This window comes from Pteronotus mesoamericanus, unplaced genomic scaffold, assembly GCF_021234165.1.
Source record: "Pteronotus mesoamericanus isolate MK-2021 breed Mesoamerican mustached bat unplaced genomic scaffold, CSHL_Meso_final contig_73, whole genome shotgun sequence".
NCBI classification, from domain to species: Eukaryota; Metazoa; Chordata; class Mammalia; order Chiroptera; family Mormoopidae; genus Pteronotus; species Pteronotus mesoamericanus.
Genome location: NW_026555245.1, coordinates 635,282 through 656,677, shown reverse-complemented (window position 1 = coordinate 656,677; position 21,396 = coordinate 635,282). Strand labels below are relative to the sequence as shown.

Here is a 21,396-nt window from a genome sequence, read left to right as displayed (position 1 = left end):
GAGGGAAAGGAAGAATTGTCTAGAATTGTTGAGAATCTGATTGGCAGCCTCCATCTCCATCCATGGAATTCACTGCCAGATAAGAGCATGCCTTTTTGTTGATTCCATCCCACCCTCACCCACTCTGGCTATATGTATAAAGGGCAAAATCTCTCAGGAAAGATTTTTAGATTAAAGCTTTCAAACAACTTACAGCCAGAAGACTCTGGTTTATTTCTGCTCCTTCCATCTTTGTCTGTCTATCTGAGTCTCTGGCATCTGCTGCTCTTTCACTGCCAGCCAAGTCAATGAAAGAGATCCTAGAGAAAAGACACAGCAGGGATGACTTCTTTGGGGCTTTGGTTTATTTTTACATCAGTCAGCATTTTGTGACAGCCGGAAGAAATAACACTGGCCTGTATCCAGGGGGAAAAAGACTCTACTGTCAGCTTTCCAAAAGTATTGCAAGATTCTGATCTGTCTGCTGCTGCTGGCACTGTTCACCCAGACGCTCCCATTGGTTTAATCATTTGTAAGGAGGTATGATTGAAATTAATAAAACATTCTTCCCATAAGGCTAAATGACCACACTATGAATCACTTAGCAAACCACTTAGATAATTAAAAAGAAACTGTTGTGGACTGCTTTCCAGGAAGGAAGGAAGGGAGGAAGAGAGGAAGGGAGGAAGGGAGGGAGGGAGGGAGGGAAGGAGGGAGGGAAGGACGGACGGAAGGAGGGAAGGAAGGAAGGAAGGAAGGAAAGAAAAGACTCATTACTAAGAGGTGAGATAGGCTCATCCATCAGCGTGGCAGAGTGTGCTAAGATAGCACCAGAGAAGCAATGAATGTACCTAATTGTCTTATGGCTTCTTTTAAGAAAGATGGATTAATTTTCCTTTTTTTGGCCTGTAAGCTCTCTGAGATGCATTCTCTGCTATTCCTTTGCTGATACTGTGTTTCACATTAGAAGCAATCGATATTCCTTTTAATAACTCAGGGTTGACCAACAATAGGCCATTACTTCATGGTTAATCAACTGATGGCACTTTAATACAATGATTTATTTCAGAGCTAACAACTCTACTCTGAATCCCTTAAATAAAGAACTCCATGGTGGCAGAGTGTCCTGTTGTTGATAACACATATTTCAAAGTCACATTAGGGAAATGCAGACAGTGCAATTCCTTAAATATTTCCAGCTCACCTGCCAAATGTCCTCTTGGCTGAATCTTTGATCTGAATTTGAATGATAGCATGGGAGCGGGAAGAGTCTGCATTAACTCCAGTGGCCCCAGTGCTGCGCTCCTTGCTGCCCTTCAGAATCACCTGAAAAATAAAATCCATAGGGTGAAATCCCCAAGGAGTAAACAAAGCCCTCTGGCTCCTAAGTCTGGGCTGAATGTGACTAGACCAGACATGTAACTTTGTCAGTACACTGCAGGTTTTTCCTTTCATGCTGAAAGCTGCCTAAATACTAAATCATACAGAGTAAGTACTCAAAAGCAATAAAAACAATGTGGAATACTAATCTTGGGGGAGAACATTCAATACCTCGAAAGCCAATTTACTTCTTGATCTCATATATTTTTTAAAAATATCTTTGATGGATTTAGCTTGACAAAAATCCCTAGGGCATAACTTAGCACCAAAGCAAGGTCTCATAACACCCATCTATCTTCGTAATTGAAGCAAAGGGCAGAAATGTGCATCACAGAATAACTGATCACATCCACCTGTTCCACCAGGATGCAGTCATAAAGGGGGTCTAGGCCTGACGTGTGGAAACATGGAAGCGATGAGTTATTGTATTGCCATGAGCCCATGATTTCCCTTGAGACCAATACCCCTCCAAAAAGAATAAAGACAGACCTGGGTCCCTCTGGCCTCAGGGAATAGGGGGAAGGAAGTAAAACCTCAGGAATGGTCTCTAGCCACAGAAAACACAGCCATGTATGAACATGCTTCCCTGATTTTGGATATGGGTATTAATTTCTGAGAACCAAAAAGGTAAGAAAGTTTAAATATATTATTTGATAGAATCCTCACAACAACCTCATGTGAGGTGAGTATGATTATTATGCCCAGTTTACAGCTGAGGAATAAACTCAGATGTTGATTTCCTCACAAACAGATGTTATGTGGCAGAACCAAACTCCATATCCAGGAAGTATGCCTGCAAAGCCCATGTCGTTTCTACTACACTGTGGGGCATTGATAAGTTTATTTATATTGTAGTAAATTAAGGGTATGAAAGTCCTATCTCATTTTTTCTTAATCTCTCATAATTTTAATTTGTATCATACAGAACATAGCTGGTTTCCAAGTTAAGAGTTTACCACAATAGGCCACAAATATCTTATCAAGAAGGGGCTTGTACTTTTTAAAATTTTAACTAATAATAAGTTCCTCCATAGTCTGAGGAATAGTTGTTTCTAAAGAGTAATTGTATGTGAGATTAAAAATTGTATTTTAGAATGAAATTTAGAGTCATACTGTGAATGCACTAATTTTGTAAATAGCTTGCTAGAAGTTTAAAGGGACTAGATGATGAATCCTATAATGAGAAGAACATGTTAATTTATAAAACTTGATTATCAACTGTATGCATAGCATGTTGCTGCTAATCAGGAAAATTAGAGCAATAATCCCGTATATTGAGTGTGGCAAGTGTCAAAAAAAGGTACTGCTAACTAAGCTTGGATGCTGGCAACCACTTAAGCCCATACCTGTGACTGAAGCATCCACTCTAAATGCACTTCCCCATCCTAGCCTCTCCTATCACCCCGACTTCATGCTTACATATATTATAACAATGTAATAAGACAGAGCACCTTAGATTTATATTGTTCTTTTTTTTTTCCTTTTAGGAGAATGTTGAAGTAATGCAATTTATCTAGCCACCGAATAAGATGGCTAGAGCTGGCACAAACTCCAAAGTACTCTTGCATATGCTGTCCCCCCTGCCTGGCCATGAGCACAGTCAGGCAAGGTCTATGGGTATGCCGTGTATTGTTCTTTTTATCAAACTTTTATTAGAAAATTAAGGTATGCTTCCTGTGGAAAACATGGAAAATACAGGAAAAGGATAAAGAAAATATATACCTCTCATAATTCCAGAGTGAAGATTCTGGTGCACTTCTTCCTAGTTTTAGAGTTCTCACAGTTTTGTTTTGTCTCTTATAAACCCCCATGAAGAGACAAGAGAGGTCTTTTAAATCTCCACATATGGGTAAGCAATATGCTTGATGGATAAAGAAGGGATCACAGAGAAATTAAGTGATTTATCCAAGGTCACACAGGTAGAATACAGTCAAGCTAAGGATAGAAGCCAGGTGCCTTCTGCCACATGTGAGTAATGATGTTACTTTTGCTGGGAGTGAGAGCTCTGAGAGGCATCAAGGCTATACTTGGTTAGGAACTGTGGATACTGACAAGCTGAAAGGATGGCCTTCTGGTAAAATTCACTCTAAGGGGACTCAAGAAAGACTGACTTCTGGGGTTCTATTATAGAGTTTTGTACTTTTTCTTTTTTTAAAGATTTTATTTATTTATTATTTTTAGACAGAGGGGAAGGGAGGTAGAAAGAGAGGGAGAAAAACATCAATGTGTGGTTGTCTCTTGAGTGTACCCAAGTGGGGACCTAGCCTGCAACCCAGGCATGTGCCCTGACTGGGAACTGAACTGGCCACCCTTTGCTTCACAGGCTGGTGCTCTGTCCACTGAGCCACACCAGCCAGGGATGCACTTGACTTTTCACTGCACCTTATCTACCATGATGTACTAGGTAACTGTGAGTATGTCTCTGAAAACCTAAGACATTGAGGCAAACTTCTGTGACTGAATGCCGTTTAGGGAAGGCATGACGGAATTTCTGTTCCTTGTTCCAGTTTTCTCAGCTTCAGTAATAACCTAAGATCGCCATGATTTTCAGAAACCGTGAAATAAAGCGACTAAGCTCTGAGGAGTGAAAAATGAGGTAGTTGTGAAGATCATCATACAAACTTCTGTAAATGATATACGAGCTAAGTGTAGCAGTTATGAGACTGAAATCTTAAGTTAGACTATCTGGGTTCACATTCTGGCTTTGGCATATAGTTCTGTGAACTTTAAAATAATTTTTTTACTTACTGATTTTAGAGAGAGGAAAGGAGGGGGAGGGAGAGAAGGGGAAGGAGAGAAGGCGAGGGAGAAAGGGAGAGAGAAACACTGATTTGTTGTTCCACTTATTTATGAATCTACTGGTTCATTCATGTATGTGCCCTGACCAGGGATCAAACCAGCATCCTTGGCATATCAGGACGATGCTCTAACCAACTGAGCTGCCTACCTGGCCAGGGCAGTTGTGTAAACTTTTACAATGCGTGAACACTTGCAAATCACTTAACTTTTTAGGGTATTCAGTTCTTATCTATAAAATAGAAATCTCATAGATTACTTATGAGAATTAAAAAGGTAATACATATAAAGTATTTAGTTACATAATTAGCATACAGTAAATTTTCAATAAATATAATTTTAAAAGATACTAAAGAACGAACATCTCCATGAAACTTACAAAACTTAAACTATTTTCATAAATATAAATCAATCAATTGCATGAGGACATAGAGTTTTATGGCTCAACACAAGATTCTGTGGGCTCCCCAGTACAAGAAAAGAAAAAGAATAAAAGGAAAGGAAGGAAGGAAAGGAGGGAGTAAGGGAGAGATAAAGAGAATAAAGAGAAAGAAAGAAATTTATCTGGGTGAAATTGAAGTATAGAAGTAGCTCCCTGGCTGGTGTGGCTCAGTGGATTGAGTGCTGGCCTGTGAACCAAAGGGTTGCCAGTTCGATTCCCAGTCAGGTCACATGCCTGAGTTGTGGGCCAGGTCCCCAGTACGGGGTGCACAAGAGGCAACCACACATTGATGTTTCTCTCCTTCTCTTTCTCCCTCCCTTCCCCTCTCTCTAAAAATAAATAAAATCTTTTTTAAAAATTAAAAAATAAAATCTAGAAGTAAAGCAAAATTAATGCTCTTATCTTAAAAATCACTAGCATCTCCCTCCCATTTTCTCTCACCACTCCCTTCCTTCTCAAATTCCTTCTTCCATAACTAAAGTCTATTGGACAAGTTTCTAAATCTTGGTCCTTTAGATAAAACATGTTATGTGAGTAGTAAAATGGGGACCCACTACAACAGAAAGTAGAGGCAACTGCTGAATTCTGTGGCATTGGGAAACATTCAGGAACTTAATAATAATAATAATAATAATAATAATAGATGTGACAAATTGAGCTACCATCATAGTAAGCATTTTATGTATGTTATCTCATTTCCTTCTCTATTATAAGACCTAGTCATCTACTAACATCCATGTATTTCAGGTTCAGAAAAGTAAAGGACATGCTCAAGAATACACAGCACTGGGACTCAGCTCCATTTATAGTTAAAAGGCTTTAATCACTAAGTTTCCTGCACAAATATCAAAGAAGGGCTATGAGTACTTCAGTAAGATAGGCAATATGTATAGATTAAGTCTCTATCACCGGTATATAACTGAGGCTTATCTAGAGGAAGCTCTTGCTATGTGGGCCTCTGCTACCAATTACAGCCAAGGAAATGATTTTTAAAAAGCTGCCAGTTGTGAGGCGGGTAAAAAGTGGCCATATCTAAGTGAGCCTGATAGTGATCTGTGAGGGTAACACTTGAAGATGATACCTGAGGGTGACACTTGAGCAAACACGTGGGTGAAACCTGAGTGAGCATGAACAGCAACACCTGAGACAGTGAAAGTGTGACATCTGAGTTAGCAAGTTCTGTTGTTTCAAGTCAATAAATGTTTATGAGGGTTACTGTGTCAAATATTCATAATTTATACCAACTTTCCACCTTGATCTCAGCTGGTTTCCTTCTTGTACAACCTCATAAGAACTACAGACTGAGAGTATCAATGGCAATAATATGTGGACTAACAAGAAACTTCTCTCTGCTTAGGAAACACACCTTGGGACACAGCAGTGCCATAAACTCTTCCATGGCGAGAGTGTGATTTGACACCAGATAGCCCATTAGCACAGTTACAGCCCATAGCAAAGGAAATGGGACGACTTCTTAGTGTTTGCTCCTTTCCCATTGAATTGGTGTAATCTCCAGGGACAAAGGAATCATGAGGACCAAATATCTTGAAACTCCCAGCCAAAGAACAAATAAATGGCTGGGGAAAGTGGGGCCCTGGGAATAGGTGTAATTTCCTTAATACTCCACAGTGGAGAGAGTTCTGGACAGGTAAGTATGGTCACAGTCTCAGGGAAGCCCCTTCAACACATCACAAACACTTTTGTGCCTGCCTTTGCAATCCAAGGAGCTCTTGACTCTTAGGTGACCCTCTAAAACAGCCATACTCAGGTGTTATCCTCAGGTTTTGGATCCCAGGACTCAGACAATAATCACACAAATATGAGGGTCCCATCCCTTTTATAAGTTACCTGTTTGTCCCAGGAAAGAGAAACTGTGAGAAAAAGACAAATCAATGGAGGGCCACCCTGCCATTTCATGCAACCAGATCCACGGAGGGGTATATTGTAAAGCTGTTCTAAAGGTGAGTATAGTTAAGTACCCCAGCCTGTCCTTCCAGCTTCTGCCTTTGACTCTAGCCAGCCTTGTTGGATATACTAGAAGAATGACAATGATGGCTGCCTGTTGGAATTTAGAATAATACCTACCTTCATACACCATTAGTAGGTATGTAAAAATGGTGCAGCCACTTGGGAAAACAGTTTGAGTCCCTCAAAAAGTATTACCCAGCTCTTCCACTCCTAGGCATATACACAAGAAAACTGAAAACATATTTCTATACAAAAACTTGTACTTGACATTATTCATAATAGCCAAAAAGTGAAAAAAATCTACATGTTCATCAACTGATGAATGAATCAATAAAATATATCCATACAATAGAATATTATTCAGCCATAAAAGGGAAAAAATACTGATATATGCTATGACATGGATGAACCTTGAAAATACTATATTAAAGGAAAGAAGCCAGAGACAAACTGATGCATATTATGTGATTCCATTTATATGATATGGCCAGAGTAGGTAAATCCATAAAGATAAAAATTAGTAGGCAAATCCATAGAGATAAAAATTGCCGGGCAGAATGGAGAGGGGAAATAAAGGAGTAACTAGTTAATAGTATGGGTTTTCATTTTGATGTGATGAAAATGTTCTGGAATTAGATAGTGGTAATGTCCATACAACTTTTTGAAAATACAAAAAAAATCACTCAACTGTATATTTTAAAAGGGTGACTATTACGGTATATGGATTCTATCTTAATAAGAAAATTACATTAAAAAACCACTGAAGCATATACTTTAAGAAGGTGAATTTTATGACATGTGAACTATATTTCAATTTAAAATAATAGTGTTCATATCTGGGCCTCACCCTTGAGAGATTCTGATTAAATGGCCTCACAAGGAAATAAAGAACAAACTGACAGCGACCACAGGGGAGGAGGGCGGGGGGTTTCAGGGGAAAGAGGGGGAAGGGGCACGTCAAGGAACACGTAGAGAGGACCCATGAGCATGGACAACTGGGTTGGTATTGACTGTGGGAGCGGGAGTGGGGGCAGGGGGGCAGTGGGTATGTGGATGGGGCAGGGGAGAGCAACAGGGGAAAATGTGGGACAACTGTAACTGAACTACAACAACGACAACAAAGACATGATGGAACTAGAAAGACAAGCCAGAGAACAAAGACAACATGCTTATGACATAAAAAACTGACAAAAGATTCATATCCAGAGTATACAAATCAGTAAAAGACAGACAATCCAAAATACAGGAAAAGGCCAAAACTGGCATTCCCAAAGAGGAAATTAAAAATATAAGTTAAAAAAAGGAAAGCTATTCAACTTCATTCAGTTGAATCTAAAAATCAAAATAAATGAACAAGCAGAACAAAAACAGACTCATAGATACAGTGAAGAGTTCGATGATGCCAGCTGGAAGGGAGGTTCTGGGTATGGATGAAAAAAGTGAAGGGATTTAGAAATACAAATTGGCAGTTACAGAGCATTCATGGGGATGAAAAGTAAAGCATAGAGAATACAGTCAATAATATTCTAATAACTACGTATAGGGTCAGATGGGTATGAAGTTTTATTAGAATGATCACTTAGTAAGTTATATAATGTCTAATCACTGGGGTGTACACCTGAAACTAATGCAATAGTGCATGTCAACTGTAATTGAAAAAAATTATTAAAATAAAAAAATGAAGTGCACAGATTTAAAAAAAGCTATTCAACTCCATTTTTAATCAGTGAAATGCAATTAAATATACAATTAAATACAAACAAGCAAAAGTTCAAAAATTATTGTGTTGGTGAAGATGAAGAGCAAAGGATGGCTCATATACTGCTTGTGGGAGTGTACACTGCTTTGGAAAACAATGGGCATCATCTAGTGAAGTGGAAGATATGCACATCACAGCTGTACCCTAGAGAACTTGGATGTTGCACCCTGAAATACAGGTATAAGGACACTGAGAGCCATCCTGTTCAGAAGAGCCCCAAACAGAAACAACCCCAATTGTTCACTAACAGTGGAATGGTTAAATAAACTGTACTACATTCATATGATTGAATATTAGCTACAAGTAAAAATGAACACAACTATAGCCATATGCAAAAACATAGATTGAACTCAAAAGCATAAATGCTGAGCAAAAGAAGCAAAACACAAAAGAAAGTATACAGTGTGATTCTAGTCACACAAAGTTAAAAAACAGGTGAAACTAAGTTATATCTATGGATAACACATAGTTGGTAAAACTGTAACAAAGAACAAGAAAGTGATTAGCATAAAAGTCAGTATACTAGGGGAGTGAGTCTCGGTTCTTGTGGAGTGCTGCAACGTTCCATTTATTAACGTGGGTAGTTGATTACGAGGGCACTTGTTTCTTTATACTGTATGCATTTAGGTTTTATGCGTTTTTCTGTATAGTGTTATTTTTTACAATAAAAAAAGGTTAAACCATCTTTTTTTAAGTACGGAAAAAAAAATCCACCTGATGATCTAATGTAAACCCAGGTTGATATTAACTACATTAAAGGAAGGTTCACCAGAAGTATATTTGTACATAATTTAATAAATTTCCAGAACAGACAAAAAAAATCTAATTATTCTAAACTATTAACTGTGGATATCTCCATGGAGAATGGGGAGTACTGTAGAGCAAATTAAATAAGACTTTATTTTTCTATCATATATTTTTTAATGTTCACATTTAATCATGAGCAAGTGTTACTTCAGTTATAATAAAAGAATAACTTTTAATAAAAGATTTTAAAATACATTTGGAAAGATACACAAAAAAACCAAAAAAAAGTCAGTTACCTCAGGAAAAGAGAATGGAAGGGATATTTTCATTGTATCTTTTGAATTTTAAACCCATGTGAAAGTATTACATATAAAAAATTTTTTTTAGCCCTGGCTGGTGTGGCTCAGTGGACTGAGCGCTAGCCTAAGAACCAAAGGGTCGCTGGTTCGATTCTCAGTCAGGGCACATGCCTGGGTGGCCAGCCAGGTCCCTGGGGGGGCGTGTGAGAGGCAATCACACATTGATGTTTCTCTTCCTCTCTTTCTCCCTCCTTTCCCCTGTCTAAAAATAAATAAAATCTTAAAAATAAATTCTTTTATTTAAAAGAAGAGTATTTCTCTCTAGCAGCTTTTCTCAGAGCCCACTAATGTGTACCAGAGAAGTACACATTAGCAGACTTTGAAACTGGCCCAAGAGTATCTTCTCGAGCATTAGGTTCTCCCACATGCCCTACCTCCCACTACCATAGCATTGAGACAACCACCTTATAGAGAACCTATAAGGACTCACATTTATAAATGTGAAGTGGTATGCTTGCCATTGCCCTTTGCCTAAACCTGAGTCCATTACACTTGCTAGATAGCAAAATGAATTCTTTCCCTGTACTTAGGCTGCTATAGTGGTGTAGTAGAGAAGGGAGAGTTACCTCTAACAGGAGCTCCACGCTATCCACCTGAAGCTCTTGCAGTCCTACAATCTGTACCACGTGCTTGCTATCTTCTCTTGCAAAGAGCCTGCAGATGCAAGAACATGGTTGGTATGACACAACTGCTGTAATAGACTTTGTTCTTGCCTCCCCAGAAACCACTCCACTACTTCCCCATTATTGAGTAGCAGTTTTTGGCCTATGGGTGAGATTCATGTGCACTCTCCCCAGCCATTCCCACATATCCTGGCCCCCCACCCAGGGTTTCAGGAGTGGTCCTTGATTGTTATAAACAAATTGGCATCTTTGACTACAATTAAAAGAAGGAAAGTATAGGAGGGAAGGGGAACAAAAAAAAAACCCCCCAAAAAACCACATGTATAACCCAAACCTATGCCAATCAGTGGCATAGGCTGTATATAACTCTGGTTAGAGTGCCTGGCTTAGGAGTAGATACGGTATCTCTACAGGTCCAATCAAAATAAAGTCCTAGTCTCTGGTTGTTAGGTACCCAGATGTGAGGCTCGCTCGCTCTCGCTTGCTCGCTCTGGAAGTAAAAGCACGTGGCCCTGGGAGCAGCTGCAACCATTTAACACTCACAAAAGAAAAAGTTCTGAAGCCAACAACATAGAAGGTAGAGCAGAGATGTAAAGAAACTGGGTCCTTATTAAGACCTCTGAGCTGCACAGTAAAGGCACTAAGACCTGACAGATCTCTGGGCTTTCTAGTTACATGAGACAATGACCTCCTTAATATGCTTAAGCCAGTATAAGTGGGGTTTTATTTTACTTCCAACATAAGCAGTCCTGATATATCTTCTAAGGGAACAAGGGAGAGCTGATGCTACAACTAAATGCTTCAGGCCTGCATGAAAGTAACAAGTGGTCATGGTCTACCCTCATCATTAAACCAGACTCATCAAGGAGCAGGAACTGAATCTATCAGACTCTAAGATTATTTTTTTCCCTCAATAAGACACTGATTAAGGTTAGAAATGAAACTGAATTTCATAAAAAAGGAAATGACATTCTCCAAAAATTTTTATTCTCAGCCTATGCTTCTCCCAAGTTTCCAAATTTTTATAAAATTGGAGGAAAACTGTTCACTGATGCCCATGACCATTTCAGAAAACAACTCTACTGGAACAGTTAGGTTTCTGGAATAAAAGATAGACCTGGCTTTCAGAACCCTCATGTCATTCCTTAACATACTTCCTAGGACCTATGCCACCCCAGAAAGGTTCCTAATAGACAGCCCAAAACATACTGCTAGATTTTTCAATCCTATGAACAAGATTTCTAACAGTTTTTATGCAAGGGTATTAAAAACAATTTATCCTCTACTTTTAAGACTTAATTTGAAGATCCTTAAACTCTGGTTTCTAGTTTAAGAGGTGTACTATATATATATAATGTGTGTGTATATATACTTTTATCTATGTTTGTCAAAGCCCTACTATTATTATAGAAAATATATTATAAAAACAACAGACTAAATCATAACAGCTCTAAACAAACAAGAAAGTGTGGCCATCAGTGGATGGGACATTTCAGAAGCCCGAGAAGGTGAGGAAACAAAGAGATATTAGCCAATTAATCAGAGATTAGCTCACAGAGTAAGTCTGGATCTTCCCTACTGAGCCCTAGAGAAGCTTCAAACCAGGGATTAGCACGTTCCCATACCTTTGGCTGTAATTAAAGAATGCTAATACACCTGGGTTATTCATTAAAGAATTACACTCATTACAGCTGAAAAATCTGTCCCTTCACACCAAAAAACAAACAAACCATATACATAGCACAATGGTGGCTTCAATTTTCATGCCAACTATTCTTTAAAGGAAGTGGCCATTCTGACTGGAAAGGGCCCCTAATAAGATTGTTGGGGTCGGAAGAAAAGACATGATTAAGCTGACTTGAGGCTTCAAAACCAATACAGAGAGGGTAAAAAAGAAAGGCAACTCTTTGCCAAAGCAATTTCAGAGTGGCACCCTCTTTTATTTGGTACAACTGAACCCCCCAAAACTTATATATTCTCTGAATTGTGGCATACCCGAATGTTAGGATAGTCCACAGAACAATGGTTTGCCTAAATCCACTCAGTGGTCTCTCCAGTTATGATACTCAATACTCTGACGTCCCTCTTCAATGGGGGCTGGCCTTATCACACTTTCCCTACTGAACTGGAGCTGCTCCTCTACCTCCACTCCCCATTCCAGTGCTTGCTTGGAGCTCATAGAAATTCATGTCCCTTTGGACAGCTCCTGAGGGGCCTAGATACCTTTGATGTGGGGCTGGTCTATTTCACTTGTTTGGTTTCCCCATACTTCTACCATGTTCAGCCTCAACTCACTCCTCTCTACCTGGTGTAGCTACTCCCAACATGTCTCAAGTCTGGTTAATTCTGTTATGACAAATTTTTATACTTCCATCTCCCCTACTTCCTCTCTACTCCTTATTTTCCCAGTCAGCCAATACTTTCACAACTTCATTGCCTCCTACTTAGTCATCTGTTTAACCTAAATAAAACTTTATGCAATGAAAATACAATAGGGATTTAAAATCAGAGTTACTGAATATGTTTCTAAATTATTGTAAGGGTAATAGTTTAAGCCTCATAAGAGTTCAAAGTCTAATGTGAAGTAAAGAGATTTTCTTCTCATTCAACTGACTTAAGAAAACTATCATGAAGCCCACCCTAAGATTACCGAGGGAAAAAAAGAAAAAAAAACAAGAAAAAGTGGGAAACATTATTTATAGTTCTTCCAGTGTAATAGGTCAAAAGAATATGAAGAGATTTAAGTATATGTTGGTTTCCTGACCTCCTGAAATTAGACCTTTCTCATAGACCAAAATAAAAAGGATAATCTTTTTTTTAAAAGATTTTTATTTATTTATTTTTAGAGAGGGGAAGGGAGGGAGAAAGAGAAGGAAAGAAGCATCAATCTGCTGCCTCCTGCATGTCTCCAACTGGGGACCTGGCCAGCAACCTAGGCACGTGCTCTGACAGGGAATTGAATTGGTGACCTTTCGGTTTATAGGCCAGTACTCAATCCACTGAGCCACACCAGCCAGAGCTAAAAGGGATAAACATGAGACTATTGATCACTTGAAAGGCTAATTTTCATCTTTATATAGCTGAACTGACAGTTTAAAAAATATGTATCTGATTTAGGAGATTCTCATTTCACAAAATGGTATTAATGTACCAAAGACTCTCATTAGTCCTGACTGGTGTGGCTTGGTGGATCGAACACTGGCCTGCGAACCAAAAGGTAGCTGGTTCGATTCCCACTCGGGGCACAGGCCTGGGTTGCGGGCCAGGTCTCCAGTAGGGGGCATGCAAGAGGCAACCACACACTGATGTTTCTCTCCCTCTCTTTTTTCTCCTTTCCCCTCTCTCTAAAAATAAATAAAATCTTTCAAAAAATAAGTAAAGAAAACCAAAGACTCTCATTAAATCCCGTGATTCAGTGGGACTCTGGCTTAAAACAACAATGAAGAGGTTCCCAGTTTTCAGCCATATCCAGTACCTTTTTCTTCTATTTAGAAGGTCATAAAGTTGTCCACAGTAGATTTCATAGAAGCTGATCCACACAAAGAGGTGCCTTCTTGGCTGGGACACTTCTAGTTGCCTGAAGATATCTTTGGCAGCCAGAGCATACAGTCCTGGGTTCTGATGAGTTCCTATCATGGTGTAGGTCTTTCCAGCACCTGTTTGTCCATATGCAAAGCAAGTGGCATTGCCCCTAAGGGAAGAATAATTTGTTATCACTTATACATGAGAGAAATGCTAATCTACCCATAGATTTTTTTTTTAATTCTCACTTGAAGACATGCTTATTATTTTTAGAGATGGGGGGTGGGAGGGAGAGAAACATCAATTGGTTGCCTCTCATACATGCCCCAACCAGGGACTGAACCCACAACGCAGGCATGTGCCCTGACCAAGAATCAAACCCATGACCTTTAGGTTTACAGAACAATGCTCCAACCAACTGAGCCATACCGGCAAGGGATCTACCCATAGATTTTTAATGATAAAAGTCAGGTTGAAAAAGAATCTTTGATAAAATTCAGCTATAACCATATACTCCTTTTCAGGGGAAGAGGGCTTTACATTACTAAAACACAGGAAGAGAAGAAACATTCTGAAAGCAGTACACAAGTTTTCTGACAGAAATTTTTTATGGACCTGGTAAAACCATAAGATAAATCTGAAAGATAAGGAAACAAGGACTCGTGCCAGATGTTTTAGAGGATCCCAGAGATGATTTTGTGCTAATCTGGAAAGACAAGTCTGGTGAAAGAAGTAATAGAGAATTAAATACACTAAATAATAGAAGATCATGTGATAAACATGATGGTAGCAACCACTTAAATGAATATAAAGGAAGTTGAAACAGGTGAAATCAATGTAAGCAAAATATTGAGGAAGGACTCATAAAAGAGCTTCTCTCAGGGTCTCAATTTTCACTTTCATCAATAAATTGCTAAGTTACTTCTAAGATCCCTTCTAGCCCTGATGTTCTGTGATTCTAAGTGAGAATCACTGTTCTTGCATGTGGATAAATGTGTGCACACACCCTGTATGACTGTAATGAACTGCAGATTAAGTGGTGGAAAGGAGAGTTAAAAGACCAACCTACCAATCACAATATTTTTTTAAAAAAGGACTTTATTTATTTATTTTTAGAGAGAGAAGGGAGGAAGAAAGAGGGGGAGAGAAACATTTATATGTGAGAGATACATTGATCAGTTGCCTCTCATATGAATTCAACTGGGGACCTGGGCCACAACCCAGGCACAGGCCCTGATTGGGAATAGAACCGGCAACCTCTTAGTTTGCTGGCTGACACTCAATTCATTGAGCCACACCAGCTAGGGCCAATCACTGTATGTTTTAAGAGGAGTTACAGGCCAAAATTACTTGAGTATTGTGGGATCCAACCACGTATAATAGAACCAAGGGTAGAAAGTGAACATAATGTTAGGTAGTAAATAGTTATTGCAGACTCTTGAATGGGAATCACGTGGATTAATGATGACAACAGCTACTTTTTAATAAAAAAAAAATGTATGGACACAGAGGTAGGAGGAGACTGTTGAGTAGAGAGTGATGAACACAACGAAAGGGAACTGAAGCTAGACAGAAAACAAAGAGTGATATGACAAGAGCACAAGAACCATGGAAGTGTGAGAATCAAGAGATGGGAGCTAGTCAGATTTCAACTGCTTGAAGCACAGACCAGTTACTTCTTATCTTTTAAACTAATACTTCCAGGCCCTGGCCAAGTAGCTCAGTTGGTTAGAGTACTGTCATGATACGTCAAGGTGGTGGAGGTTGCAGGTTCAGTATGTGGTCAGAACACATACAAGAAGCAACCAATGAATGCGTAAATAAGTGAAACAACAAATCAGTATTTCTCTCTTGTATCCTCTCTCTCTCTCCAAAAACAATAAATAAAATTTTAAAAAACCCCAACAAACTGTGGGTCCTAGCAGTGTGGGTGGAGGCACAGTTAGAAAATGATTACAGAAGGAAAATTTGCACACACTGAAGAACTAGCAGAATGAGAGTAGAGAATATCACCTTGCCTATCTTTGGACTATTTTAGTGATGAGATTTTAAAATAACAAATATGGTCATAGAGGAATCTCTATTACACTTTATAGAATTTATAGTTAAGCTGTTCTTAAATTGCAACTCCCTTATTTCTTATCGTTAATGTTTTAACATCCAAATTCTAACTTATTGTCAAAATTTACTCCTCAAACAGCACTCTCTAGATTTTGTGCATAAGAAATTGAATGTGCAAGATATTTTACTTTTTTAGCCTGCTTAAACAAATAATTATAAAAAATTTCAATGGCTTGTACAAAACAATGATAAAAAGACAACAAAAAAAGGGCAAATGAAGATATTTAAATGACCAATAAGCACACGAGAAGATGCTCAATATCATTAGGCATTAGGAAAGTCCAAATTAAAAACACAGTAAGATACAGTTCCATACCCATTAGATTGGTTAAAATAAAAAAGGCTGACAATGCCAAACATGGTGAGGATGCAGAACTGGAATTCTCATACATTGATTGCTGTTGGAAGTATAAAGTAATGCATGGAAAACTGATATTTTCTTATAAACACACCTATCCTATGAGCCATCAATTCCATTTCTAGGTTTTTATCCAAGATAAATGAAAATATGTCCACAAAACACTTATACAAAAATGTTTACACAGCTTTATTTGCAATAGTCCAAAAATGGAAACAACCCAAATGTAAATCAACAGGAGAATGGATGAACAAATTATGGTATGTTCATAGAAGGGACTATTACTGAGCAATAAAGACAATGGGTACATGCAACATGTACTAATACAGAAAAAAACAAAACAAAACATGTTAAGCAAAGAAGCCAGGCATAAAAGAATGTATATCATAATGATTCTATTACTAATCCAGAGTGACAGAAAGCAGGTCAATAGAGAAGACCTGGGGGTGATAGTAGGAAATAAGCTAAAAAGGGACATAAGAGAACTTCTGGGGGTAGTGAAAATATTCTATATATTGTTCCAGGTATTGGTTAGCTGGATGTATACAACTACCAAAACTCATTAAACCTGAATATTTCTTATGATCTGTACCTTATTGCATGTAAATTATACCTCAATTATTTTAACACTATAAAGGTTATTTTAAAACATAAAAATCAAAATACTGTAGGTTTTTCATATATGGCCTTCATTACGTTGAGGAATGCCCCATTTATTCCCATTTTGCTGAGTGTTTTGATCATAAATGGGTGCTGTACCTTATTGAATGATTTTTCTGCGTCTATCGAGATGATCATGTGGTTTTTGTCTTGTCTTTTATTTATGTGATGTATCATGTTTATTGACTTGCGTATATTGAACCATCCCTGCATCCCTGGAATGAATCCCACTTGATCGTGGTGGATAATCTTTTTAATGTGTTGCTGGATATGGTTTGCCAATATTTTGTTGAGGATTTTAGCATCTATGTTCATCAGCGAAATTGGCCTGTAGTTTTCTTTCTTTGTAGGGTCTTTATCTGGTTTTGGGATTAGGGTGATGCTGGCCTCATAGAAAGAGTCTGGGAGTCTTCCCTCCTCTTGGATTTTTTGGAATAGTCTGAGAAGGACAGGGGTTAGCTCTTCCTTAAATGTTTTGTAAAATTCTCCTGTGAAACCAAAACGCCAATACAAAAGAACCTATGCACCCCAATGTTCATAGCGGCGCAATTTATAATAGCCAAGTGTTGGAAGCAACCTAAATGCCCATCAGTAGATGATTGGATCAAAAAATTATGGTACATGTACACAATGGAATACTATGCAGCAGAAAGAAAAAAAGAACTACTAAACTTCGCGACAGCATGGATGGACCTGGAGAGCATTATGCTAAGCAAAATAAGCCAGGAAGCGAAAGACAAATACCATATGATCTCACCTATAAGTGGAACCTAACCAACAATACAAAGATGCAAGGAAAATAAGACCAGCAACACTGAAAGGAAAAGAAATCAACAGAGACAAGAGGGAAGAAGGAAGGGGAGGGGGAAAGGAAGGGAAGGGGAAAGTCAAGGAACATATAGCAAGGACTCATGGACAAAACCAAAGGGGAAGAGCTGAGGGAGGGAGGGAGAGAGGGAAGGAGGGCGCAAGGGAAAGTGGTGGGGGGTAGGCAGAGACAAATGTATTTGAAAAAATAAATTAAAATAAATAAATAAATAAATAAATAATCAAAATACTCTAGAATCATCAACTCTAGTAGATTATTTGGCATACATGCCTACATTTTAAATACACAACAGAAGCCCCTACTATCTTTTCTGTACCATTTAGTGTTTATTAAGTATAAATTATTTCAAAAAATTTTTAAATGTATTGGTTTGAGAGAGAGACACTGTTTTGCTGTTCCACTTATTTATGCGTTCATTGGTTGTTTCTTGTATGTGCCCTGACCGGGGATCAAATCCCATAGCCTTGAGGTATTTGGACAATGCTCTAATCAACTGAGCTAGCTATTTCAAAATTTAAAAAATACATTTATGAAAGTTGGATAAGTAATAGTCACTTATCCATCCTACTCCAAGGAGAAAATTAATGAAACTATAGCCAGAATACATAACTCCTAGTATCAAAAGTTCAAACTAACTATAACCACTTAAATCTTCTCCCCTCCCCGAGGACTTTGATGAAATTATCTTGTTAGCTTATATTTTTCCACTAAGCACAGAGAATATCATCAGTATAAAAGGAAATTTTGCTGGAAATTCCTAAATGCTTGGTAAATCCTACAAATAGAGACACTAAATTTTTCAGAAGAAATGAATTTATATTCATAAAAGCAAAACACAAATTCATGTTTAATTCAAAAGAACTAAAAAAGCATAGGGCATAGCTGATATTTATTTTAAAAAATATGATTTATGAAAAATAGAAAATAAAGAGCAGGAGAAGCAAAAAATTACTATCGTACCCATTGAAAATATGCTGAATAAGTGGGTGAGTAGTCTTCATGTATACATCTTGATTGGTACATGCCTCATCAAAGACTTCATCAAAATAAAAAACATGCTGAAAAAGAAATTTGGTTTTTATAGAGACATTTTCTTCACCACTATTCCAGTTAACACATGATAAAAGCACAAATAACATTTTTAACTAATAGTAACTATGATAAACATATAAATAAATAAACAACAACAACAAAACCCTGCCAAAGGACAGGGCCTTCTTCTACTTGAGATCTCAGACATGTTTTTATAATGTAAAAACTAAGGCACACAATTTTTATCCTCTCTTAAATGAAGTAAATTAATGAGTACAAGAGGGAGCCAATCCTCCTTGGGTCCTGGAGAGAAACTGAATTCTATGGAGATTATCCTCATAGCCCAGATATGGCTCACATGACATAAGGGGGGAATTCTGGAGGAAGACCTCCATTCCCTAAGTTACATAGCTTAACTTTTAATTTCATAAATATTTATTGCTCAGCTGGTAGCATGTATACTGCAGTAGGCTTTTCAAGAGACTCAAAGATAAAGACATTACCCTACCATTAACCCACCCTACTGCCTAAAGATGTTAATCCAGACAAGTTTACAAATGACTATAAGGCAGAAAAACTTGAGAGATAAAGTATATGTGAAAATCAAACTAGAAACGTATTTCCTCTGATTGGGAAAGACTGAATGAGAAAAAGACTGTATTGGGAATGGGCCATTGGGAAAAGAGAATTTTGAGAGGTAGAGATGAAGGCAGGGAAGGTACTCTAAACACAGTGAAAACATGAGCAGTCAAAGCAGGAAAGCATGAAGAATGTTTAGGGAACAGGGAGAATTCAATGTGATTGAAATTAGGATCGTGGTAGAAAAGTACAAAAGAAGGCTAGAGTAATGAGTTATGACTATGTTGTAGGGGTCCTGGGACTAAAGAAGGGGGTGATATGTTTATTTAATTCGGTATACAGTGGGAAAACAATAAAAAGTTTTGCAAAGGAGAGGAATGATTTGAGCCATTTTATTGAAAGATTAATCTGGTTTCGCACTATGAATGGGTTGCGAACAGGAACACTAGTAATTCAGTGATGAGATAAAAAGGATTTAAATTAGAGGATGATAATGGAACTAAAGGAGATGAATGCACATAAAATTTGGCAACTGACTGAACGTGGGAAGGTGGGGAGAAAAAGGAATCCAAGATGACTCCCAAATGAAAAGTAATCTGGAAAAGGAGAGATAGAAGACTCCATTGAATTGGGTCTGGTAAACGTTAGTTCAGGAGCCATAATTATTTGCATAATTCAGAGGCTTATCATGTTGGCAGCCCCACTATATCTGAGTAAGAAGCCCAAATAATTTTAAGCCTGACTGTAGTATCATAATGGCAGTCCATACATAATGAATGAGAGATGAGGCCTTCTCTTCTGCTACTTTTTGGACCTACTGTAAACATCCAGTTAAGGAAAAACTGTGTTGGCAAATCCAGAAAAGTGAACTTGGGCCAATTTGCTGTGGGTCACTCTACCCCAGGTTCGAGTCTGTTTCAGGTATCACTACATTAGAATGGAAATTTGTTAGGTCATCTAAGAAGAAATTGGGGGCAAAAAAGGAATTTATCAGTTAGAAAAAAATCCCCAAAAGTTAGGAGGTAAGAAAATAATTAATCTGTGTAGCATAATAAAGAGATCTGTCAACTTTTAGGACTTTGAAAAATGTGATATGATTTCAAGAGCAGTAAAATGTTTATAATTGTTGAATCTCGGTGATAGGTACATGGGGGTTCATTATACTCTTAATTAAGCTTGAAAATGGCAAAATATACAATAAAATATATCTCTAAAATCTGGCTTTAATGAACATGATTCATATCTAACTTTTAACTGGTCTTTAAGCAAGGAGTCAAATCCATTCATTGATCAAATATAGCCAGTATGAAAACAAAAACAAAATACATTTTATATATTTGATATTTCTCAGGAAAATAAGAAAAATGAACGGAAGTAAATATAGAAATACATTTTTTGGACTTTCATTTATTTCATGAAGTATATAGCTATTTTTCCTTTTCTTCTACAAGTATTAGTGAATAACTTTAGATTTTGAGTAAAATACCTTAAAAAGCACTTATTGACTGGGATTAGTATCTTACCTTTCAACAGAATTTAGGTATTGATTTTTCCAGTACTTTTGTAATTATCTTTAATGAAAGATATGTGAACATGCAAGATTATTACAATTCATAATGTCCTTTGCTTCATATATTCTTTCATTTGATCATACTTTATCAGTGAAGTTGGATGAACATTTTGGCCTTGATATGATCTGAGTTTCATAGTTTATTTTTTAAATAAGTGTTTTCATATTATAAAAGTAATATCATATTTATAGAATATCTCTGGAAAGACACTTGTAACAGGTAATACTGGTTGCCTTCAAAGAGGAAATGGAATTAGAGAGACACTCCTCACTGTATACCCTTTTGTATCTTTTGATTTTGAAATAGGTAAATCTATCCTATTCAAAAGTTTTTACTTTTTCACATAAAGGTAACAATACAGCTGACTCTAGAAGATTTTAAAAATAAGGAAAACAACAAAGGATAACAAATTATCTGTAAATTTTAATACTTAGAGATAGCCACCATTCACTTTTAAAAAATTTTTTATATGAGTTTAATTTAGCCAGACTTCTAGTCATGATGGAGGCATAGGTAAACATGCTTTGCCTCCTCACACAACTATAGCAAAAATTATTACAACTAGACTACAAAACAAATATCACCCAGATTTGTCAGAATATCTAGCTGTATGGAAGTATAGCAACCCAGGATTTAAAGAAGCTACATGCATCCAGACAGGTAGGAGGGGC

At 37.5% G+C, this 21,396-nt stretch overlaps 1 protein-coding gene and 1 non-coding gene across 2 annotated transcripts in view; both read right to left on the bottom strand.

Annotated features, from left to right (window-relative positions):
- Positions 1–21,396, bottom strand: part of KIF24 (kinesin family member 24) — a 48,753-nt gene that overhangs the window by 18,226 nt on the left and 9,131 nt on the right. Inside the window, exons 3-7 of the mRNA XM_054583239.1 lie at positions 18,504–18,601; positions 13,529–13,744; positions 9,997–10,084; positions 1,184–1,305; positions 194–299 (exon numbers count right to left, since the gene is read on the bottom strand). Of these exons, the coding sequence (XP_054439214.1) occupies positions 194–299; positions 1,184–1,305; positions 9,997–10,084; positions 13,529–13,744; positions 18,504–18,601 (630 nt within the window). The remainder of the gene's footprint in view (positions 1–193; positions 300–1,183; positions 1,306–9,996; positions 10,085–13,528; positions 13,745–18,503; positions 18,602–21,396) is intronic.
- On the bottom strand, positions 2,849–2,984 carry LOC129078532 (small nucleolar RNA SNORA58). The gene has a single exon (XR_008529981.1). It is a non-coding gene; the product is annotated as a small nucleolar RNA SNORA58 (small nucleolar RNA).